The sequence below is a fragment of the Electrophorus electricus genome, chromosome 15, assembly GCF_013358815.1.
Source record: "Electrophorus electricus isolate fEleEle1 chromosome 15, fEleEle1.pri, whole genome shotgun sequence".
NCBI lineage: Eukaryota > Metazoa > Chordata > Actinopteri > Gymnotiformes > Gymnotidae > Electrophorus > Electrophorus electricus.
In genome coordinates this window covers 4990818-5016716 of record NC_049549.1, presented here as the reverse complement: position 1 = coordinate 5016716, position 25899 = coordinate 4990818, and the positions used below count along the sequence as shown (strand labels likewise).

General features: G+C 43.3%; 2 protein-coding genes across 2 annotated transcripts in view; both read right to left on the bottom strand.

The window, feature by feature from the left end:
- Positions 1-18501, bottom strand: part of LOC113588814 (calsyntenin-2) — a 72796-nt gene extending 54295 nt beyond the window's left edge. Inside the window, exon 1 of the mRNA XM_027028180.2 lies at positions 18215-18501. Within this exon, the coding sequence (XP_026883981.2) occupies positions 18215-18287 (73 nt within the window). The 5' untranslated portion in view covers positions 18288-18501. The remainder of the gene's footprint in view (positions 1-18214) is intronic.
- A 2850-nt stretch (positions 18502-21351) lies between these two features.
- Positions 21352-22516, bottom strand: LOC118242579 (BMP-binding endothelial regulator protein). The gene is made up of 2 exons (XM_035534372.1): positions 22364-22516; positions 21352-21667 (listed from the first exon to the last, which is right to left on the bottom strand). Exons 1-2 carry the CDS (start codon positions 22514-22516, stop codon positions 21377-21379), a joined length of 444 nt encoding a protein of 147 aa, XP_035390265.1. The 3' UTR covers positions 21352-21376.
- Between the last annotated feature and the right edge of the window lie 3383 nt (positions 22517-25899).

Sequence of the window (25899 nt, the reverse complement as noted above, 5' to 3'; positions counted from 1 at the left end):
GCACAGCATGAGGGAGACTCACGCTGTTTCGTAAAAAGCTTCAGCGTGGAAAAGAGGCTGAACAAGAAGTCAAAAAGCCTCCGACATGTCGGAACGTCCTTCATACCCAAGCGTGGACGATACAGTGGTTCATGAAAAATGTCATATTTGTGTGTGATTGTGTGTTTGAATCCAGCTAAACCACACGGTGGACAATCATAGTTGAGTGCTCTATAAATCTATATAGTGTGAGTTTCTGTACATTTGCGCACGTGCGTATCCGCAAGCGAATACCGAAGGCAAGAGTCGCACTGCATACTTCTCCAACAATTTGCCTTTGCCTTTTTTAGCGACTTTCATTCCAACTGCATTTTCTATTCAAGAAAATGTATTATCTGAAATGAGGGCGAGAGAGGGAGAGAGAGAGAGAGAGAGAGAGAAGCAGACTAATCCATTTATGACAGTGAAACACGCGCGCTACAAAGCCAGACGACACTGTGACGTAACGTCCTCCACTTACTACGCTGACTGCTACTACAGCTTCAGTAACAATGACTCTCAAGGTGCTCTGGGTGCGAACACGAACATCCATTATGGCACCTGTTCGTCAGGACCCTTGGCAGGCAGGTGAAGCACGCGAACAAGGAATGAATGATAAAGAGCTTAAAGAAGAAAGGTAACAATGCAACAACAACAAAAAAAACAACCTCCGAGTAACTATAATTAAAAGCATTCAGGACCCCGTGTTGGGTGATATGAAATGACTTCCATCCATAACAACAAGGTTGCAGGTAAAATCGTACCCTTTTATGCCATTAAATGTCACTGACCTGCATCTTTTAATGTAGGGCTGCATTCATTAATGAACAGATGTCGCTAAGTTGTGAATATACCTGTATGATGTCTTTTGTACTTCTTACCCATTAACGTTTTCCAGTCATTAGCCGTAGCTAATTGTGCCCCTTCTGACATATCCCCGCCACCACGCCGGAAGGAGTGAAGGCTAACGCATATTTCCTCCATCACGCATCCAGCATCTCTGCATCTTCTTTGAACTATGCTTCAAGTGAAGAGACTAATCGCTTCACGGACCGGCGGAGGAGCTGGTCTGTCCTCAACTCACCCAGTGAGAGAACGGCCGACTGTTCTCTCAAGAGCTGCTGGGTCATGGATGGCAGGGATAAGAAGCCACTTTCCCCAGCCATTCGACCGGATTGTAAAGTATCTGCCGCGTTTCTTTTTTATTTCTTCTGCGAATTCAGGTTCACGGGTGTCTCCAGCACTTAAGTCCGGCTGTTTACCGAACCGAAAAAGCTACAAAGCGTTCGCTAACAGGGACAAGCTGAAGACCTCCCCACCCCTATTCCCCCTGCCCAAGCCAAAATGGTTTAACCAAGAAGAATGAGTTCTGCCTCCTAGCTAAACCCGGTGGTTAGAAAGTACAAAAGGATCGGGGGAGGACTTTAATCTGGCCACAGGTCTGTCTGGCTGGCTCTTATCTTTACATTAGCTTCGGCTAATGGCACGGGTGCCAGCCAGGCAAAGACTGCATGCTACCACGGACTGATGGATATGAGAGATGAAAGTCTTCAGTTGAGAGTTTGCTGGGCTTGCTGACTGAATGGGGACACACAGACACACACGCAAGCGCACACACACAGACACGCACACAGACACACACAGATGGATTAGATGAGAAGCAAGTGGGAGAGACGATTAAGTGAACTAAACGAAAGCATGCAAGGAAGATCAGTAGCTCTGGAAGACTGAAGGGAGAGAAAAATATGAGACAAGAGGAGAGGGAGAGAGAAAATGCAAGAAAGACTGAAAGTGAGCAAACAAGAAATGAAAGCAGAGGGCAGTGCTCACAGGTGTGCCTTATTGTGCACGTGTACGTCCAGAAGGTGTGTGTTTGTCCAGCTGTGATCAGTATTCAAGGCGAGAGTGTGTGAGTCCATAAATATTTCAGCATTCTGAAGCCTTCACTCACAGAGAGGGAGGGAAGAGATAGCCACAATCATTCACACTGTTCCCAAATCCAACAGCACAGGCAGGAATGGAGAGAGAGAGAGAGAGAGAGAGAGAGAGAGAGAGAGAGATGAATAATGGCTCAGACAAAACATGATTCCCACCAACCCACCCAGAAGCCCACCAACACGGGAAGGCTTGAAGCCGCCAAGACAGAGAGAGAGAGAGAGAGAGAGAGAGAGAGAGAGAGAGAGAGAGAGAGAGAGAGAGAGAGAGAGAGAGAGAGAGAGAGAGAGAGAGGCGTGAAGGTGAAAAGAACAAACAAGGGCGAGACGGACGAATAAAATCAGTGACATCACCCAATCCGGGACCAGGACCCCACCATCACGAACCTAATCACCGGATTGGATCACACCCCCAGTAGTAAGCAAACAGAAGGAGGGATAGGATGAAGGATGGGGCTGGAGAAGAAAAACGGGAACAATGAGATAGAAGCAACAAGACGCCCACTGAAACATGTTTTGGGGTGTCTCTTAATACGAATACTGCAGTTTACACAAAATATGTTTCTTAATCAACTCATGAAACGATATCAAACATTTTGGTACAAAAAGGACGTAAGCAAACTCACATTACTTAAACCTTACGTGTCTTAACAGCAGAAACGTTTTATGAGTCTCATAAGACTGTAAGCAGACTACACAGTCAAATGAACGTGAGGACACCCTGCCCTGACTGTGAACGTTGATATTCAGAGCATTACTGGTGTCTCTCTCCTTCCAGTGTCTACGGCACATACTGAAATAGCTAGTAAGACGTTGGAGGGGTGTCATTAATAGTGTCACGTTTGTCTTTGAAATCTGTTTTTTCTTTGAATAACTTCATTATTAAATGTTAGGATTCAATCATAATTTCAAGGTAAGATAAATAACAAAGACATGGGGGGGTTATTTATTTTTATTGATTTCTTTTATGGGGTTTTATTTTATTTGTGCGTATGTCAGTAAAGAGCTGTGAGTTGGCTCGATTTTTTCATATATCTTTTCTCTCCTTATCTTTAGCAAGGTGACAGTGATTTCTGAAGGCAGTGCAGCTCCAGTGTAGCAGTTGGACACACTATTTAAGCACTAGGAAACACCCATGCCATAACTGTTGGCTAATGACTGTGTTTGCTGTTGTGGCTCTGCACTCCAGAATGCCAGATCTGAAATTAAACGGTTAGATAAGATGGAATGGGGTTGTGCATTTCTAAAAAGCGTAGTGATTCCTTTATGGTTCATGCAATGTAGACTTTTTAAATATGTCGTCATGCACAGTCATATACTTCACTGAGCTGCTCAGAACAGAACAAAGTGCTTGAGAGAAAACAGACATGATGTCAATTGTATACTCCTATACAGAGACACACACACACGCACACACATTGATATAAACACTATCCTTTATTCAGGTTACCTGCCAAATGACTGTTTCAACCAAACCTGAGCTGACTACACAACAAGCACATTGAATGAGTGAGTAAGTAAGTGAGAGAGAGTAAGAAAGCATAAATGTAGAATGACTATAATATTCACACTACTTCGCATGTTCCTAGGATATATATAGATATAGCCACTTTATTAGGAACACCTAATTAACCACTTTATTAGGAACACCTAATTAACTACTCGTTAATGGAAATATCTAATCAGCCAATCACATGCCATCAACATGCATTTAGGCATGTAGACATTGCTACTCAATGCATTTAGGTATGGTCAAGAAAGGTGATTTAAGTGACTTTGAACAAGGCAGGTCTGAGTATTTCAGAAGCTGCTGGTCTAATAGGCTTTTCACACACAGCCCTCTCTATGGTTCACAGAAAACGGTCCACAAAAGAGAAGATATCCAGCAAGCGGCAGTTCACTGTGTGTTCTCTTTTTATGCCAGAGGTCAGAGGAGAACGGCCAGACTGGTTCGAGCTGACAGAAAGCCAACGGTAACACCTGAGGTATGCAGAAGAGCTTCTCCGAACGCACAAGACATCGAACCTTGAAGCAGATACCTGGAAGCAGGGCAGTAGAAGGCCACACCAGGTGCGATGCCTGTCAGCTAAGAACAGGCAACTGAGGCTACAATTCAGATGGGATCTATATATATAATATATACATACACACACACACACACACACACACACACACACACACACATTCCAGGAAGTGACTGCACTGTAGATACAGATATAGAAGTTAAAGATATAAAAGTTGTAAAAATGGCAATGTAGTTGTGCGGAAACTACTGACAGGAGATGATCTGCATGCACGGTGTGAGTGAACAGGACTGAAAGGAAGAAAAAGCATGATCCAAAAGGCAAAAACCAGCAGAAGAGAGAGCGCAGTAACAAAACAATCCAAAAATCAGCAAAGGGAAAATCCAGGTGGAAGATATAGGAACCAGAGGCTACAAAATGCTAAAGGAGGCGTTTGGGATAACAACACTTCACGAGGAGCAGAAGGAAGACTTGCTTTATACGGGGAAGTAATTGGAGGGGGGCGGGTGCGAGAGGTTAGCGTTCGGGTGACCCTGAGCGGCTTGGTTGTGTGATAACTGACGGTTAGGAGTGGAGCTGTATGAAGACAAGTAGAAGACGAGGTTTCCTACGAAACGTTTTGGATGGAGGTCATTAATCTGCTGTGAAGCACTTTGCTTGCTTCCTCTCTCTGTCTCTCACTTTCTCTCGCTCTGTAGACAGACAGATAGGTAGAAAGATAGCTGTACATGCACAGTGTACCCACAGACACATAACAGAGAGAGAGAAGAAAGTATATTGACTTGAATATTTCGTCCTCTCATCTGTCACCAGCTTCTACTTCTCTTCACGTTTCACTCTTTTTTTTAAAAAAACTTTATCCCTGCCCCATCTCTTCTTTTATTATATCATGTGCTCTCCTGCCCTAAAACCCCAACAGGCCCTGTGTGTTGTGCGTGTGTGACAGCATGAGTGTATGTGTGTGTGTGCGCACACTGCACGTGTGGGAGAGAAAGAGTAGTATCCGACACCAGCAAGACGCGAGTAACACACTCTACAACAATAATGAAAAGAGCCCACCCCCACTCACACCTGCGCACACACACGCGCGCACGCACACACACACACACACACACACACACACACACACACACACACACACACACACACACACACACACACACAGCAGCAGCAGAATGCTGGCAGAATTATACAACTCCCATCACCTCTGAACGGACTGTTATATCTATGCACATGGACTCCTGCCCAAGAAACACACACTTTTGGAGAATGAGAACACGAAGAGGATATGTGGTTAAATAAAGGATTCCAGTGTGTTCCAACATCTTTTGTATATTCCCCGCTGGTGCGAGGCAATGATGTGAAACAGAATGACCTCAAGATCCAGGCCCTGTCACTCATTGCATGCATGCGTGTCATAGTTACATCATGGAAAGGTTGTCAGAGGTGTCAAAGATGATCTTTTCAGGTATCTCTTCTATTTTATGGGTATTATGCATACACTTTACATGTAATATCCACTATGTGCTTTGCTTATCGTCTCTGTTACTCTCTCTTCTTCTCTTGCTGTCTCTCAGCAAAATAACAACCTACAGTGTATCATTTCAATGGCCACTTGAATGTTTGAATGGAGCAGAAAAGAGACACTTTGATTTTAAGAGCCTTTTATTAAATCAGTCATTTCGAAGAAGTAAATTAAAAAAGTTAAAAAGTAGAGCTTCGAGAACAAACGTCAATTAAAAATGAAAAGGTCTTCAGCGTCTATGAAAGACACTTTCATTTCATTTTTCATTCATTTCCTTGTTTTTCTTTAGATCTACTATATCGTTTGTAATTTGCTAAAAAGGGAAAGTCAGCCTTTCTTTGGGATTTACTGAAGGCTTTCGACAAGCTCAAACCATTTGTGCCCTGCCCTTTAGTGCTGGGTTTCGCATTGAATTAACACGATTCATGTCTGGATCGCATCCGGATATACATTGGCTGTATTCTGTTTACATTCTCACTGAAACGCTTCCCCAGTGTAACCCAGATGAGACCTAATTTTCCACGTAATTTCTCAACCCCCCCCCCCAACACACGCCATTTCTCAGCACACCCAACAAATGTCACTTCTCAGCACACCCAACACACATCATTTCTCAACCCCCCCAACACACGTCATTTCTCAGCACACCCAACACACGTCATTGCTGACTTTCTTCTTACTTGTAAGTATGGATTCTTAGTCAACTCCAGTGTATTGTATGCTCTCAATTATTGGAAGAAACCACTTAAAGCAGGCAACAAACTGTCTGCAATACCTTTTCTTTTGGAAGGGGACTTCTTTAACGCTGGCTTCCCTAAAGGTAAATGTTCGTAGCTTGCTTTTTCTCTTTGGGAACCGTCATCATTACTACTTATGACACCTTCACATGAACCACCATCAGATTTCAAAATGGCAACTGAGCTCCCCTCCTTAACTGTAAACAGTTCCCTCTTTCTCTTGGACAGGGAGGCTGTACCGTCTTTCCCAGACAATGTGGCTTCTGGATCAAGAGGATCATCACCACAGTCCTTCCCAAGTCCTGGACATTTAGCCGTTATGAAGACTTTTTCAGACGTCTTATTAGATTTGCTCTCTGAGTGATTGTATTCATTATGCAAAGGAGAACAATGTGAATTACAGCTGCTACCATTTCTGCAGTGATCAGCTCCACCACTGGCCAGAGGACGTTTTGGGCACAAAAGAAAAAAAGTTGATATTTGCACATGTATTTTGGTTTACATAATCATATGCAGATAACAAAAACACATTCTGTGCTGTTTTCACTTGTATTAAATGTGGTCACGGTCCATATCCGACCTCCTGCGAATGTGGCCAAATGAATTGTGAATGTGATCAAATCACCAAAAACGCTTGTTAATGCAAAGAGTAAACAGGCCCTTAAACTCTAATCCTGTAAGCCAGCCCATGAGTCCAAAGACTAGGACTAATTTAGGACAGCCATAACAGGCATTAAGTATCACATTTAGAACAACAAAAAGCAGAATAAAAGGTGCAGTCACGAACCAAAGCATTTAGTAGCTGCTGCTGGTGACCTCCAGTGTGTCTGGGGAGAGCAATTTCATACTGATGTGTCTATGATGGTGATAATCTATCAGCCATAGAGAGCGCATACTCGCCATTTCCTGTCACATCTCCATTTTAACTTTCTACAATGTATCGATGTTACACACACCTAAATGCTTGGTACAGTTCCTCTTCCAAGATACAGGAAAAAAGACATCGCCCTTGTTTTTATTGTCAGCAACATGAATAACACTCAACTCTGGAAAAGAGCAGCGAGTCGTGTCGAAAGCTACCGCACAAGTGATAAAAGACACTTAAGGTAAAGGAACAGAGGCTTTAGGCATGTACAAGCAGTTCCCATCTCTCCGACCCAATACTGGCCCAGGCAGTTAAGGTTTGTGCTGGCTGTCATTCTCCCATCTTAAATCTCTTGAGTGGCCGATTTTACTTAGTCACGCCAAGGAAAAGGTCATAGCAAGAGTAGCGGAACAGGACACCTGTTGAGAAAATAACGGGTTAGAAAATAATGGCTTACCCAACCTTTAATGGACAGCATTCACCTATGGCACTTTGAGAGAGAGAGGGAGAGAGAGAGAGAGAGAGGGAGAGAGAGAGAGAGAGAGAGAGAGAGAAGGAGAGTTACACCTTCTTCTTTATGCCCCCTCCTGGGTGACCTATGAACAAACCACATCCCTAGTGATACAAAGGGCAAAGAAAGGGCAATTAAGTTTAACAGAACAGGAAAAAAACCCACAAAATAATATCTAAGAACATCTGTGTGCTGAGTGTAAAAGTGTTAAATGAATCAGGATACTAAGTGAAAATGCAACGTGAATCAGTGGTTTTCTGGGGGAGATTTCTGCGCCATTTAACTAAAAGAAGACTCCTTGCTCTCCTTTAGGGATGGCCGACACTTTGGTACTTAATGATGAAGGATCCAGTTAGAACAAATCCAAGAATAATTTCATTCAGACAAATGGAAAGGCCATTAAGACATGTACAAAACAATAAAACAATTTTAAAAAACCAATCTATATCAAATTACAAAGATAGTCAATGCAGCAATTTGGCTGTCAAGCAAAGATTTCTTCATTCAAGTGCATGAAACCTTTTGTTTCTTATAGAGCTCTTGGGTAGGACCGATAAGTGAGAATTGGATTAATTCAGACTAGTTGCTCTGCATTCTTGCTGTCAGGACTAAAGAGAAAGTCCTAGACCAAAGGGATATTACAGAAGTAGCAATACTGTCAGGATCACTGATTGTGAAGACCTCTCTGGCCTTAAGAGATAAGGGATCCAAATATACTAATTTATCTTTCTGGCTTTATTTCTTTGTCTTAACCTTGTTTATCTGCTGAAAATGATGATTCACAAGTTAATGTGAAATAAACAATAAAACAAGGGCTCTTATAGCCCTGTGGACATTAGGTGGGGAGTACAGATTTAGCTGTGTATGGTTTACACATTAATCCAAGGAACTGTTGTGTTATGAACATCGATTGACACCCAGTAAATAGGAGGGCTTTAATCAGCAGTCTTATTTTGTCAAACATCTCGGTCATGGACACGATGAATCGCGACGATGCACACGAAACCTGACAGCTTTGCTTGATAGCATTGCAAGTCGTATGACTTTCGCATCAAAATAAATAGTCCAACAAATCAAATCTTTTTTAAAATAAATTTAAATTGAAAACAAGTGTACTACAAATATATTTTTAAACCATACTGCTATTACTTGTACTGCTAAATGCCGAAAGGCTCAACAAACACTGTCATCAAACCGTCTGTGAATCTCTTTCAGTCTCAGTGTTGATTTATTTTCAGTGAACGTGCGTGCTTGAGGACTCGAGGGAATGTTAATGCTAATTTGACGGGCAGCTGAGCTGAAAGCGATGCCCAGTCTGTGCTCCCATCCCCAGCACTTTTCAAAACAAAGTTTCACACACGCCTGCCAATAGCTGGTAAGTTTCATGTTGTGATTGAAAAATATTTGGAAATTCAATTTGAGAGCTCAAAAATTGTTAATGAAGTTTGTACAGGGTCAAGAGGGAAACTTTCTAGAGTGATATAATTTCTAGAATGATATAATTTCTAGAGTGTTTCGTGGTCAGCCCTTGCAAAAGTGGACATTACTTTCTAAGCAACTAAACTGATATTATTTTTCAGCTTTATTTAGAGAAGTTGAGAGGAGAGCTGTAATCGATTTATGTAGTGGAAGAAAGCCATTTGGGATTTTTATGACTGTCAATCAGGCTTAGGAACTAAGCTTCTCTGGCAAGCTTAGTTCCATTATTAAGGATTTTCCAAACGAACAAATTAAATGTGCATTATGAACTGATTTGTTCACCTCTACTGCATTTTATTGCTCATCTGCTGTCACTTTCTAGTTTTGAAAGGGTAAATAGTCTACCTTTTGTACTGTAGGGGTTTTTCTGGTCTTCACTGGAACAACTGCATTCAATGAGTCTAGAGTTTAGATTTTCAATTAGAGTATCAAAAAAAAAGGAGCAGAAAGAACATTAAATCCACACTGAAGTATTCAGTACATGTAGGCAATCAAAATGCATAGCTGAAATGCTCAAATAACGTGCTTAAATGCTAAAAATGGAACAGAGCTGAAGTGAATAAAAACAAAGACAGGTATCAAGAGGAGAACAGGAAGTGTGGAAAGAGGATGCTGCAGTCGTCCCTGTGGCACTCTCTGCTGTTTTCTCATTCTCTCCTAATTTATTTATAGTTTCTCACTTCCATCCTAATTAATCATCAAACGGGCAAAAGTAAGGGCTTAATAGCTGAGCTTTAATCGCAGCTAGTTAGCATGTGTGTGTGTGTGTGTGTGTGTGTGTGTGTGTGTGTGTGTGTGTGTAAAAGCTCATAGCAAAACTAGAAAATCCTGTGAGATCTTATAAAGTCCCCAACAGGGTAGCCTTGTTATTATGCAAAATTCATGGCAATTCAGATTCAACACACCCAATCTTTTAGTGAAATGAAATTGGATCCAGATGCCCCTGCTGAAGTGAAGGTAGCTAGAATTGAGACCATCAACATGAGACTATCAACATCTGCTTTTAAATGATGTATGAGCATATATGTACAAGTGCGTGTGTGTATGTGTCTGTGTAAGTATTTTGAGGAGTGAAATCCATCAATCTCTGATTCCCCCCCCCCCACCCACACATACCACAGACACGCACACGAATGCATACAGAGAGTGAACGTTAAAAGCAAAAGCAAACTTCTCTCTCTCTCTCTTTCTTGCACACACAGACACAGTTCTCCACAAACGTACAAAAATTATTCAGGTCTACTTTCTTTTGAATAAATGTTCTTGTGAGTAAATGCATCACCAACTACATGGACATAATTTGCTTTCTAACAAGTCTGTCTCCGTGTTGGTTTTGGAAGACATTTTGATGCACACTGGACAGAACATTTGAAAAACAACACACTTGTCAGCATTATATTTCCCTCTGCTACTGAAAACGTGTGTGTATCTTCAGAAAGAGCAGAATGCTGATTTCCCCTCCAAGGTAATGAGCCATTTACGCCAGGACGGGGCAGACGCAAACTAATGCATTAGTGCAATGTTAGTGAACAAATACACTCTTAAACCGTATGTGCCGTGGATATTACCCCCAAGTACTGTTTACTGAGCAATAAAAATGGACTAAAATCTCTTTAGCTATATTTTGTCAATTCCATTGTCATTTGAGGTGTGAGGCAAATGACATAATACTCATCAACCTTCAGTTTGTTCCTTAAGGGCCAGTTTTCAGTTTTCCACTGTGATTTTAGAAGTCATTTGTGATGAAACATTAGCAATCAGTTGAAGTGTTTAATGAGTGCACGCACACACACATGCGCACACACACATGCGCGCGCACACACACACACGTGCACACACACTAAACTTGGCTTGGAATATTAAGGCAGATGCATTCATTACAAAGAGGCATTCTGTGTATCATTTAGCAAGCATCTCTTCAGTCCTGTACTGAAATACACACTTATTTTCAGTCCTGTACCAAATTAAAGCTTAGTGCTGACTTTTGCAGGAAAAATAAATCCCTTGGGTAACATATATCTTATTTTATTTTTGCAAGCAATGCAATTCAGCAAGTGTCGACTGCATTTAACACTGCTTCAAGCGTCACTTTATGGCAATAATTACTGGAGGGCGTAGAATCTCTCTTGGGAAGGGATGATGAAATAAGTTAGCAGGCTGTCAGTTCACTTCAGTCTAAAACTGTCGGGTAATAGTTTTAGTCTGAAGTGCCAAATTCCTGTTTACAGATTACTGCTAGTCCAAAGGTACGGAGACCTTAAAGATAATGTCAAGATGTAGTGATGCTTTTAACAAGTTTCTTCTTTTTCTTTTTATTGTTGCTATTTTAAACTTGTTAAACTTAGTTAAAACTTAAAAGCAAAGTTCATTTTTGTAATAATAATTTTTTATTATTGTCTTTGTATTTTATCAATTCTATATATCACTTTGTTTTAACTTTCTTTTAACAGTTTTATGAAATGCTCCAAATCAGTGTTTACAACTGTTTTAAAGGTAGCATTTTAAGAATTAAATATTTCATTTGTGACTATGGAATACTGAAGGACAAACCAAAGGCAACTTTTAAACTACAGGATTCTTTCTGGACTATCTGGGTTCTTGTACAGAGGGCAACTGATGGCTTAATGGTGACATATGGCTCATTCTGAAATTTACCCATAGTTCAGTATTTGATTTGGTAGGATTTCAACACTTGTTGCTGACTGATTGTTTTCAATGTGTAATTTATTTCTACCAAAGACCAGCAAAAGGTCCTCTCTCAAAGGCCGTGAGACGGCTCATGTAGGTTCACAAGGCCCCGTGTAATTGGTCTCCCCGTGATCCACCCCAAATTGCACTTTAATGAGGACATAGCTAACACTGCACTGCATCATGCATGAGGTGGCAAGAAAGATGTTAATATACCAACCAATTGGAATTTTGTATGAGAACATATCAAAATAACCTTGCTTTTTGTGCACAGTTATTAGTATCCATCACTGGCAAATGTAATTATGGGGTGTACTTTATAACAGTTCAAATTTGTCCTCTAGTTCTCTGGTGCTAGAGGTTAAAAATCCTCACTGCAACCAAAGGTTCCCATCCCGTTTTTAGAACATTCCGGAAAGTAACTGCAGGCCTCTCATTCCCACAAGTGCAGTTCATCCTAATTAAACCAGAGTCCCATTCATACACACTTAACTCTCTATGCAGAGCTGGCCAAAGTAGCTACCACTGCTACGTCAATGAGGCAACGTGGCACAGAGGAGTGTGGACAGGAGAGGATGAGCGTTCTTTTATCTGCAGTTTTCCTCTTCTTCACGCAGCAATAAACGATGCCATCGTGAGATTATCCATTGCAAACGAATTATCCTACAAGCATTCGCGTGCCACCCACTATCATTTCTGATAACAACGTTCTGGCTGCAAGTACGACCCCTCTCCAACACGCTGGGTGTAGATTAGCCCTGCTGATTCAATGAGTAATTTTACGTCTTCAAGTGACAACCGAACTGATCAAAGAAATGGATAAATGAATGAATAGCTGAATGGATACAAGTCAACAGAAATGCTACCAGATATTTGAACGTGTTCTTTCCTTTCCAGTAAAGTACATACAGGGCCATCCTGACTACATTCCCTTGAGATCTCTTTCACATCAGCTATTTAACTACAACTCGATTTTATTGCAGCCTTTGACACTATTGATCACAATACAGCCTTAGTATAGTCTGGAGAACTGGGTTGGATTCTAAGGAACAGTCCTACACGACTATGTCTTTTTATTGCTTGATTGATTGATTGATTGTAAAAACCTTCAGAAGATAATAGATGTATGTGGATAGGTGATATAAAAAGCTTGATTATTTGTTTCTTCCATGTCTGTGTGGAACACTATGCATTGCCACTGTGTATGTAAAGTGCTATACAAATCTGTCTCCGATCAGCAGTCATGTAAAAGCAATTTAGGAATCAGTGTTCTATCCCCAGAAAAAAACATAAAACAAATAAGAAAATAAGAATTCTTGTCAAAACAAGGCACTTAAAAACTCACCAGTGCATTCATTTCTAGTTGGCTTGATTAATGTAATGGTTTCCTTATCAGACTTCCAAAAAGACATTTACACGAGTTCAGCTGATTCGAAATAAAGCTGCCAGAGTTTGTATTCAAAGAGTTTGTAGTCAAAAGAATGCAACACATTACACCGATTTTTAAATCCTTACATTGAGTCCCATTACATTACAGAAAAGTTACTTCAAAGTACCACTGCTTGTCTGTAAACCACTAAATGGTTTATTGCCACTGTATCAGCGAGATATCCTCAAGCAATATAATCCAGGCAGGATGTCAGTGGTAAACATTAGGCACGGAGAAGCTGTTTTAAGTTTCTGTGCTGCTGTTAGATGGAACAGGCTGTCAGAGAATTTTAGAAGGGCTTTAGAACTTCAGGATAATCTTTAAATTGAAAATGGAAAAAAAAAACAAACCTATTCCTACCCACCTATCATGTTTTTGTTAGGTTTCAGGAACTGCCTGGTAGCTTTCAGGGACAGGATTCTGTCATTTATCGTTCATCTACTATCCTTGTTTATTTGTGCACTTCTTCCCTCTGTATTATTCATGATTTTCTATTTGAACATAATTTTCATTTTACTACAATTTAATCAATTGCCTTTCACACTTCTCTTTGCGTAGCCTTGCCAATGAAACGAACTACGTAAATAAACTTTCTTTTGCTTTGCCATGTCTTGCCTAGGAGATGCTGTCATAAAGCTTCTCTTTATATTTGGCTAAAGTGCTCATCTAAAGCTACTTACGTTAGTGATCTGCTGGGAGAGTTGTGCTGGCGGTCTACCTGCTTCCACTTGTTTTAGCACTGGAAGCGGAAGGGAGTGAAAGTTCCCTTCATGCGTGCTTTCAGGCACAGTAGACACACCTGCATCGTGGCCACAAATTCCTTTTCTGCTCACACATAAATGGCAGGCAAGGGACCTCGATCATTAGCTTAAATTGCCTAATTTAATGCTTGCTAACCCCTTCTGCTTCTCCTGCCTTTATAACCACACCATGATGAGGCTGTTATCTGGATTTGTTTGCTAATTCTGCATTCAGAACACATCCTGCCTTTGCTGTGTCGAGTCACGTACATGCGCCACCAAAAAGGTAAAGGGCGTTATCTTCACTTGATTAGTCATGTCTGATAAGATAGAATGCTCCTTCTGATTTGATTGATAAAATGCTTGACCTGCACTTGACTGGTATGGCCTGTTAATGTAAAGTGAGTTTCCATAGCACAAGGGCATCAAGTCACATTATTAAAAATGGCAAACACAAGGAACCACAGGTTTTCTAACATGCATATATTATATAACAAATAAAGCATAAAGTGCAAAAATATACCCTAATGTTCTTAAAATCCCTGTTATCCCATACTTGTTCATTAATTTCCTCGAAATATAAAACTAACACTTGTGTTTCTTCTGAAAGTAGCATATGTGAGACAAATGTTCAAAAACAGATAATAATAATAATAATAATAATAATAATAATAATAGCAATGATACTAGCAGCATATTATCTAGCATTATGCAGCTAGGAGCGCTATTAGAGCACTCTTGGTTGTTAGGGAAAAAGCTAGCTCAGATTGCGGATCTAACCAGTTAAAAAAGGACCAAGGGCATTCTTTCTTGCTCTTTATCTCTCTGTTTTGGTCTCTGCCTTGTTTGCTCTTTTCTTTTCCACATTCCAGCAGCTGGCCAGATACGATGGAGGACCAGTGAGCAGAAGAGAACCGCGGGTGAACCAATGGTCCACTGTGGTTTGGGGTCCTGGAATCTGCTTATCTCTCATGTTCTAGCCATTCTCCAGAACAGGTCACTGTCACTGCTCCGCCATCCATCACCCTCCAGCTTAATTCAATCACTCACTGGCTCACTAACACGCATGAGGGATTCAGAAGCCTCCTGGGCTTAGCCAGGTTCACCCTCACAATCTGCTCAGAGGGAGGAAAAGGGAGCGAGAGAGAGAGAGAGAGAGAGAGAGAGAGAGAGAGAGAGAGAGAGAGAGAGAGAGAGAGAGAGTAGAGGTGACGGCATGACTGCAACTGACCAAAACAGGCAACAGATTGCCTGCCACCCACACAAAGTCACCCTAATGTGTGACAGCTACTCGATACAATAACAGAGAAATAGAAAGATAGATAGATAGCATATGTGTGTGTGAGCGAGAAAGAGAAAGAGAGGGTTAGAGAAAGCTCTAAACTTGTCCTTTAGTATCAAATTTAAAGAGCAAAAATAACAGATTAATCAACTCTCTTGGCCATTGTTTTTTTCATAGAAGCTACTTTCTGTTTATCTACTTTCTACTTTCCTTGACATTTAACATCTCTGTTCTCATTAACCTCCTTTCAATCTATCTGCCTATCCCTGATTTTTTCATTTTCCTTATGTCTCGTCGATAGAAATGATCTAACAGAGGTTTTATTGATCATTTGTTTTACCAACTAAGACTTGGTTTGGTTCTTTAAGCGTGTGTGTGCATACAACTCGATCATAATCCCCAATCACATATGACTCACAAATTGTACCGCTCGTTAATCTGCCTTCAACATCTATGTAATCCATCTGAAAAGAAGCTCTCAACTTACCATATTTTTCACCCCATGTGTTAGAGGCCATGTTAGTGGTAGTTCTGACCATGGAGTAAGACAGCACACGTGCTCCTGAACCCATGAACTGAACCCATGACCTTAGAGCTGTTTGTACCTTGCTCTACCTGGCCTGTTTCATTGAGGAGCTACGACACAGGTGCCCAGGCCGTTCCAAGTACATCATCCACTGCAAACCAATCATATACTGATTTTAATTTAGGAAATGTTAAGAATGGAACGGTTTATTCCTCTAGAAACTCTTACATGTATACGCATTTCTTTGCTGTTGCCAGTGGTAACGGATGCACTGTCTGGGGACGCTGAGGAACAGGCCGAGGCAGCAGCAACACCCCTGCATGGTGCCTGAAAAATAGCGCTGCATGCAGCCGAGCTTCTGCAAGCATCAGCACTGGTTTGCTTAGTGGGAGAAAAGTTACCTCTTGGAGTTTGGCAGCAAACTTTTTACTCTCCACTCTTTGTCTGTTATCCTTCTTTCCCCCCCACCCCCCACCACACCTGGACAAATTCATGCCAGATTCTTCGATTTGGTTGGTTTCCCATCACTCGTGAAATTCCCAGCAGACAGTTTTTTCTATATGATGAGTAGTTACATCCACATGGTTATAGCAGTAGTGCCTGGGGTTGGGTATTTATCCCATGGGGGCAAGTACTGAATGGAAATAGAAATGCATTTAGCTAAATTTGTTGTTATGAGGTCTTTGGCTCCTGAGAGCCCTAGGCGTTTGTCTAGCAGTTAAGCCTGAGTGTATTTGTGCATGTGTGTGCATGTGTGTGTGCGTGTGTGTATGTGTGTGTGTGTGTGTGCGCGTGTGGGTGTGGGTGAGTGTGTGTGTGTGTGTGTGTGTGTGCGTGCATGTGTGTGCGCATGTATATGTGAGTATACAGTGTGGTAATAGGCTATCCAAATGCCTCCTGGCAGGATGAGGCAGAACCTTAGGCAAGTTTGGCAAGAAAACTTCTTCTGCCACTCCAAACTCTACACACACTCGTACATGTACGTACATACACACACATACACATACACACACACACACACACACACACACACACACTGAGATCTTTGTGCTCAGCTGTATGCTGTGTATCTGTATTGAAGGGGTAATCTTGGGCAGCATTATAAGACACAGACAGACAGGCAGACTGAAAGGTAGATACAAATCAGACAGAAAATCTTGAAGGTATGAAATTAATATCGCAGATAAAAGGCTGTGAAGAAGAACCTGCTGTGTTGGACCGGTTTCCATTACAAGACAATGAAATTATTCTTCCCCAGTACGAGCAATCAGAGTTTTAATAAGAAACATAACTTCATGTCAGACAACATAAGCTCAGTCTCAGTCACAAAAGCACATAAAGATCTGAGTCCCTTTTCATGTATAATCGTGCAGAAAAAGGGGTACAGAAGAAAACGTTCTCTTTCACCACATTGTGCTCTTTCGTGATTCCTCTCCTCTTTCCTTTTCAAACTGTACTGCTTACTCTCTTCTTTTCTCTAACCTGATTCTCCTCTGCATGGTCTCCTATCACCCTAGCACCTCCTCCCCTCCTCTCGCTCGTCCGTTCTCACTTCACAAAAACCGCTGCCCCTGGGACTCAATTAGACATGAGGAGGAAGCACTCTTCCAACCCATTAATCTGTTTACATCTCTGTTTCTCTCTCTCTCTCTCTCTCTCTCTCTCTCTCTCTCTCTCTCTCTCTCTCACACACACACCCACCCTCACTAACACACCCACACACACACAAGCACACAGGTTGCACCTGCAGACTCACAAGCTGCACACTTCATATACCCCCCGGCAATATATGATATATACTGATATATCATCAAATCATGATGGAAAACAACAAGAGGGATAGACAGAGAGAGAGAGAGAGAGAGAGAGAGAGAGAGAGAGAGAGAGAGAGACAGAGAAATTTGGATAATTAATTTAGTTATTGTATATATGAGTACACATTCATTAGGATTTGTACATCACAACACATTCTAGTTACCATTCAGAACTAATTATAGCCTACACTGTCATATCATAATGAGACAGGCACAACCGTGAAAATGAACGTGAACTGTCAGCTTATGAAAAGTAAAGCCTATTACTGCCCATGAATACATGCGTAAGGAAGGAACCAGACCAATAGTTGTTTTAAAAAGTACTTTCGTTACACCTGTCCTTTGGGAGTCTAGCTGGACATCCCTGGACTCAGAAACACTCCTCCCAATGCCGGACACCGCGTCTCGCAGCACGGCACTTTCATGTGCACGTGTTGGCTATTCATCACGTTAAACCAAATCTTGGAAAGCTCAGCCCATTCTGAACTGATGCTTCCTGGAGACGGACCTTCTCTAACCTCATTATCGCAAGCAAAACTCATCCCCTCTTCCCCGCGCTTCCCTCTTTTCCTGTGCTAAAATAAGCACGTCCCGTCCGGCGTGCGCGAGGATGGGCGCAAAGGTGAGTCGTCCTTCACCTACCGTTCCCGGAGAAAACGACGGACAGCCAAAGCATGAGCAAAATCAAACAAGTACAAATTCTCGGCGTCTTCATATCGTTTTCACAACAAAACAAACTCTTCCCCCCAAAAATCGGATGTTTCCTTTTATCACGCGCACACCCTTTCCTTTCTGCAGATAAGACTGTTCACGTCACTTGTATCAAGGCATCTGAGGTCGCAGAGACGAAGCGAAAGTCATTAAAAACCGTAAAACCGTAAAACCGTAAGTGGCCAGGCGCTCCGCGGCCAAGCAGTCGTCGCGCTGGTCTGATGCGCGAGCTCTCCGCTATCTGGAGATGTAACGGGTACTCAGGCCGGAACGTGACGTCACTGGGAGGGAAGATAATGTTCACATGGATCTTTCGTTCGCCCTTTCACTTACACACACACACACACACACACACACACACACACCATGCACATCTGAACTGGTAACAATAGGTAACAATACAGGACAAATTACTTATCTTCAGGACCACGGACAGCAGCAGGTCACTCGTGTTCTTCAGTATATTTATATACATGCGTTTACACATTCATTTTTAGTCCAAATTATTATTAATAGTACGGGTAATTATTCCCCACACTCTACTTCAGAGCTCACACAACAAACAAATAAATCTGCCAAAAACATTTCCAGACTCAGTTTCATGTTGCTTTGGCTCACGAAACTGCAAGGTGTTTTATGCTAGTTCAGACTTTTACATTGTTTTTAATGAATGCATTTAGAACAGCTTAAAATGGACAATAAAAGCCACAAATAAGCAAAATAAAAGCAATAGTAAAGCCCAGTTCAGGCTCAGGAATGTAAAACTAGGTTTATTTTCTCATTGGTTTCTCATTCAGAAATGTATGACATCTTATTTTTTCACTGGCTTCAAATTCTCTCATTTAAATGTGCTGCTTGTGTAAATGACCATTCAAATACAAACACTAATAATAAAAATAGTTTGTTATTTTCTGTAACAGCAACATTTTTATCACTTCTGACTATTTGCTGTCTGGTACTATTATTTCTAGCCATGGAGCGCAGTACAGAGATAACAGAAATGTGCAATGGTTTATTGGGAGAAACTGTTCGCTAGCAGTTTCAGCTACAGTGCTTCAAGCTAGCCGAATCTCCAATTGGTTCAGTGGCTTGATTAGAGCAACTTTTAACATCAGAGACATTTTTTTCATGGGTCTTTGTGTTTCTTGTCTGTATCTCTTTGTGTATTTAATCAAATATGCAAATATAAGTTTTTGACAGTTTTACAGACTCTGTCTCCCTCTGCTGTTAGATTGTCAATCATATCTCACACAATATCCCACACATGCACATGAATGAACACACATATATGTATGGCCTTATATTAATTGACTAATTTATTATATAAAACTGGTGAGCATAGAGAGTATCAGTGTGAGTGATATACTGTTTCCTGAACTCATACCAGTCAGTTGAACCCCTGCAGTAACGAAGCACAGCTACATAATTTCCTCATAACCTCATATCCTCATTTTCTGCATATTTTCTCCCAGATCTTTTCAAACTTACTGCAGTCCTTTTTTTTTTTTTGTTTCAGAACTTCACCGTCAACTTCTTGACGCTGCGATGCCTCGTACCCGAACCTGCCGGCGCTCACCCCGGGTCCTCCAGCTCATCTCGCGGCTCACTCTTCGGCACGTGCTCTTCCGCGTTAAGTCTTAGGCACATCCCGCTCCCTTGGGCATGAAGGGTTTTGATCTCGGCGCTAAAGGCAGAGTGCTGCAGCAGCTCAGCCTTCAGCTCTGACATTACTAGGACTCTCCGCGCCGCTATGAGCAGAGTGTGCAAGATCTCCTTACCAAAGAGTGACTAGGACCTTTCCTCTTTAATCTCTGTAAGACAGTGCCCTAGTTGAAGATGTATGAGTGTAGTGTCAATGAATACTCTTAGTCCAAAACTTCAAGATGACGATTTACAGTATTATTATTAATAGGTTCGATTCAAGCATACTTGTAAAGTCATTTCCAACTTCGTATACTACTGTGCTAAATTTATGAACAACCCATTTCATTCTGACTGAACTTAACTTAGAAGTAATCAACAACTAGATGACCCACACCTGGAGATCCCGTATGGCGGGAGTCTAGGCTACTTGAGCCCATGTTCTTTCTCCTCTCTGGACTCTTTGGCTTCCTCCCTCGCACTGTTGCTTGGCACAAAGTGGCCAACGGGCCTGCGTTTTTTTTTATATTCTCCTGCTTGCTTTGTTCATACTTTTTCGGTTAGCTGAACTCTTTTGTGGCCCAAGTGACTTTTAACAGACAGCTAGATACAGATTTTTAGAATTTTAGCTTTGTTCAGTCCAATATTCTGACTATAATGAGTCATTATTATGCAGTTCAATTGAACCTTTACCTTAGTATAATTTTACAATGCTCTAGTTGGATTATTATGCCTAATGAAAGTTCTTCTGTTTTCTCTTTTTTATGTTTTAACTTAACTGATCATGAATGTCGAAATTTCCTGATGAATTATTACTGCCATCTGCTGGTGATATCAGCACAGTGCCTGTTTCTTACTGCTCCTATAATGTGCCGCAAATTGTGAATTGATATTAGTCATTATTAAGAACACAGAAATATGAGTTTGTAAACTACACATTTTTTAATTATCAAATGATCAGGCAGAGTACCATATTAAATGTACAACCTACAAAAAAACAATAAAACAAATCTGTAGTGTAGTTATTTTTAACATAATTTTAGGGGGGGAAAGGTAAAAAGTACATTTTACAAAGTACAAACACAAACAAAAATCCCTGGTAAGTATCATTTCCACAGTGATGATAACCCAGAGATAGAAGCCTATGAGATGTGAAGGCTCAGACACCGCTGTGGTGAGGCTGCTTCTGACGAGACCCGTTACCTCACACGCCACTGGAACGAAAACAGTGACTTTTGTAAACCAGCAGAAAGTCCAACATTTGAAAAGTTCTTATCCGTCTGGTTTTGAGAAAGTTCCTAACCTGGTAAAATTTCCCTACAAATACCAGGAAGTATTGTGGATTGATAGATTAGGTCATAGGTTATAAATATCCTTCACATAGTGAGCAACATGGTCAAACCTCGCCCAAATAAACACCTCGCTATCTTAACCACCTTTGGACCAAATGACTTACCATCCGTTGAAGTCACTGGCCTGCCAGGATTCCACAGCCAGTGACAGTGTGGGGCAGATAGTCCCGTTGGAGCTTACCACGTCGTCTCCAAGATTTCTATCGTAGTTGCCGCACGCACCACACATTTTGCCCACCAGGCTGGGACTGATGGCCAGCATGGCCTGGCCAGAGCTTGTGAACTCCACCCTCAGGATGGACGCCCTCTCGATGACCACGCTCCCGCCTGTGTGGTCGATCTGCAACTCTGGCACTGGCCTGCTGGGATATGACACCTCCTTCCCATTTACCTAGAGAATGATCAGCAAAAAAATGATGTATTGTTGTTTTTGGTTGTTTTCGTAGAAGCTCACGTCACTGGGAACTGATCATTTTTTAAAGGTCCCATAGAATGGAACATTTTATGGCATAGTTGAGTAAAGGGCGTTGGGGACATGGAACTGACATACCATGAATGACAAACATTTTTGGCACCACATATGCAAATCCCACATATGTAAAATAGGGCGCGAAATGGTCCAATTCCAAAATTCTAAACTGTTCCATAACACTCTTGGCTCACTAATACTTACGGACCAAAAATACACACACCAGCTCACAGCCCAAAAACGTAACTAACACTCCAGGCGGTGAGAGGGACGTCAACACTTTCACACCCTTCCCAAGGAAACGAACTGTCGACGGACACGGTTGATGTTCTTATTTGACAAGATCCCGGATGACTTTAATTTCCGAGTTGTTAATTTGCTCTGCACATTTCACTCTGGACAGTTCCTCAAACCTCAGACAGCACTGAACCGGCTTCGCTCAGCGTTTGCCATGTAAGAGAGGGGCGTGGTGAATCTTATGAGCACCAGAGCCCCTCACTGCAGCCTGTGCGTAGCTAGCTCTGCTTTATCCACTCTTTATCTATCGTTTGAAGCCAAAATCAAAGTTTCCAACAACTTTATTTGAATTTATGTTGCTGTTGAGCTAGTTTTCCTCACCCAACACTGATTCCGATAGTTGATGGTGATGGCTGCACCCTGCAGGAAGACGTGGAGCATGGTCACATTAGTCGAGGCGATCTGGGCGCACGCGTGCAGCTCCATCACCACGCGGAACCATGTAGGAGACCGCTCGTCACACACGAAAGCCATCTGGAAGGCTCCCGTCTGTAGCACCACGCCCTGGGCCCCATCAAAGGACCGGAACGCAGACCTGGGCCCAATCACACACCGGCCCAGGGCGGCGTGACACCCGCGGTGCCCGTCCCGAACGTCGCAGACCTCCGTGCTCCCGCACGTCTGGCTCTCGCACCGCAGCATGCCCCCGGCCAAGCACGCGCATGACACGTTGCAGGTTTCCGACACGGACACTTCACCAACCTGATTCAGTAGCGTGAGGGAAAGTTTAGCATTGTTCACAGTCACGGATCATCAAATGTTTTTTAAAAAGTTTTAAAAGCCAAATTGAGATGCTAGGTGAGAAATCACTTAAGACTGCTGCAAAATACAGTTGATAAAAATGATCCGATTGTAAATCCATGCTATGACAATGTTACTAGCATATAATACTTAATTATATAATATTCCATAAATAGCAAGGCTTACCTTGAGGTATTTGCCGTCGTGAACACACCCACAGTCCTTCGGAGCGACACACCGGTCACTGTCCCACACGAACCCCTCAACACACTGACAGCCCTCCAGGCATGTTCCAGCACATGTGCTGGCAGGCCAGGTGAGGCTAGCACAGTTGTTGACACAGGTATCAGAGCAGAGGGAATAATTGCTGTTAGCCGGACACTGGGCAGCTGTGAAAAACAAGCCAACATTCAGAATTTGTCGATGATAAAACTGTCAAAGCAAAGGCCTCTTTCGTTCAGCTTCGGTGAAACCGTCTCAGGTCAGTGTTCGCATTTGTTCCAATAAGGGCTAATGTTTTGCGACCACGGGAGTCGTACAGTAGTGGTAAACTGGTGCGTGCACTACTCACGGCAGAAGGAGCTGTTCCTCCAGGCTTCGATACTGGCTCCCACTTGCTGGCAGGCTGTCGCGTAAGCCTGGATGTTCTGACACAGTGCCACCAAGCTCCCATTCATTACAAACATGTCAAACACACAGTTGTTCACATATGTCTGCGGATTCACCTGCTTTTGACAGCCGTGGAAAGGGCCGGCCGGGGACGAGATGAGGCCGCACCAATCGTTTCCGCTGTACAGTGTCACATTAGCTGGCTCAACATGTGGACCTGGCCCCACGTAGCTTTGATACCGTACGCTAGCGGGCGCCAACATCCACCCTACGCTGGCAGTCTTGTTCCCGCCGTGTGGCAGAAAGTCATCGGTGGCGTTGCTATTGAAGTTGCCACACAGACCACACGTGCTGCTGTTGTAGGTTGTGGGTACGCGGATCTCTAGGTTGCTCGCCGCATAAAGGACCTGCAGGCCAAAGTCCGTGTTCAGCCTGACACCGAACCCCGCCTGGATCAGCGAGACGCTGGCATCGGGCGTGGCAGGAAGGTTGACATTCTCACCGTTCACCTGGCAAAGAGGATTGCAAATCATTCAGTAAGATATTTAGAGTAACATGGAAAAACAAGAAAAGAGATGAAAGAGCCGTCAAACATAAAAAGGATGCACGGAAAAAGGCACAGACCCGGACAGCTACGCAGAGATCAGGCGAGGCTAAAGCCTTCCTGACTTGCTTTGATCCCATCTTGACATCGGCGCCTCTTTAACGCGGAACGAGCCACCCTTAAAAACACTCACCGTCACCTTCCAGAGCGTGCCTTGTCTGATGATGACCGTGAAGTTGTAGACGGACACGATCACCGCTCCGATGCCCGACGCACCCGTGCTTCCGGCGCCCCAGCTCTCCGTCTCCACAGAGAAATAAGTCAGGATCCCATCCCGTGAGCACACCTCGGTGAGCGTGTAGGTCCCCTCGGACACCCATCCGTCGAAGGTCCGTCCATCGAACGAGGTGTAGTGGAGGCCTCCGAGAGCCGTGCAGCTGCGGTAGCCGTCGGACCGGCAACGGAGTACACCCTCCGCCACGTCGCACCTCTCTCCCGGTCCGCATGATGATGCGGCGCACGCCACCGCCCCGTTTTCACCGCAGGTGCACCACAGGCGGCACTGCGCCTCACTGTAGAACGCCTGGCCTTTCTCGTAGTAGCGCCCGCCGTAGAGGCAGCCGCACCGGGCCGGCGGCACGCATGCTGTGCCGCTCAGCACAAGGCCTGGGTCACACTGGCAGCCCTCTGAGCAGGGTCTCGTGCAGCGCCAGATGGCGTACAGGCCAGCGCAGGTGTCCGCGCAGCCCGGGGCACACAGGCTGTAGTGGCTGTCGGGTGGGCAGGATACGGCTGGAGAAAAGGATCACATCAGACTGTAAATATGCGGCTGGGTGAAGCTCAGGTAAAAACCAGAATCCACATAACAAACACAAACAAACAAAGGGATTCCTGTTATCTCAGAACTGGACAGGCATTCTTTGTGGCTGAAAAATTAATAAGTAGACCCTCTGTGCTTGAGAGTTACTCCTTGTTGGTGCAATTGGTATATAGTTCTCCATAAATGGTAAAGGGTTAAACTCACATTAAGCACTCCAATCATGTTTGAATCGGAACTTTCTGGAGCCAGGCCAGATGTGCACTCACGGCAGAAAGTGCTGTTCCTCCAGGGCTGAATGGTCACCCCTCTGCTCTGGCAGGCGGCAGCGTAGGCTGCTATGGCTTTGCACAGCACGCTCTGGTATCCCTGGTAGAGGCAGACGTCGAACACGCAATCCGCCACGTAGGGGCCGGGGTCGATGGCGCCCTGACACCCGGCGAAAGGGCCCGCCCCATCTGCGATGATGCCGCAGTGCAGCTGGGCCTCGTCCCTCTGTGTCTCCTCGCAGGTGGGGCACAGTGCCATGTCCCTGGCGACCTGCAGGGGCAGGGTGGAGTTGGGGGTGGGGTTGACCTTCCAGCTCTGGCCCAGCGTGAACGCGTTGGGCGCCGCCATCCCGTCCGGCATGGCGAAGTCATTCGAGGGGGAGCCGTCGTAGTTTCCACACAGGCCGCACACAGCCTCACCGTACGTGCCGGGCAGGGTGACCTGCAGGCTGCCAGCCTGGTCGAAGGTCACCTGCAGGCCAAAGTTCACCTCCAGTATGATGGCGTTGCTGCCGCGGTACACCACCACATTTTGGAGCCCAAGAGGGAGATCTGTCAGCCGCCCATCTAACTGCAAGAGCAGAAATGTATGCAAAATGGGCAGAGAAACCCAAAGCTCATTCTAAAAGTAACTGTCCTATAAGGTTATAAAGAGAGTTTAATGGCACCTGTATGAGATTTTTCTGTAAAGTAAGCTTGGGTTTGAAAAAGGCTTGATAACGGATTTGTTTATTAATATTGTTGTTACTAATATTGTTATTATTTCGATTGATATTGTGCTGCAATGCTAACCTTCATCATCCTCTACTCACCAGTATTTGATAGGCATATTCTTTCGACATCGTGATGGTGACCCCAAACACGAACACTGTCAGAG

Coding starts and splice junctions, on each gene's coding strand:
- LOC118242579 (XM_035534372.1), bottom strand. CDS start 22,516: ATGGCTTTCGTGTGTGACGAGCGGTCTCCTACATGGTTCCGCGTGGTG. Junction 21,668..22,363: donor ACTATCGGAATCAGTGTTGG/GTGAGGAAAACT, acceptor ATCATTCTCTAG/GTAAATGGGAAGGAGGTGTC.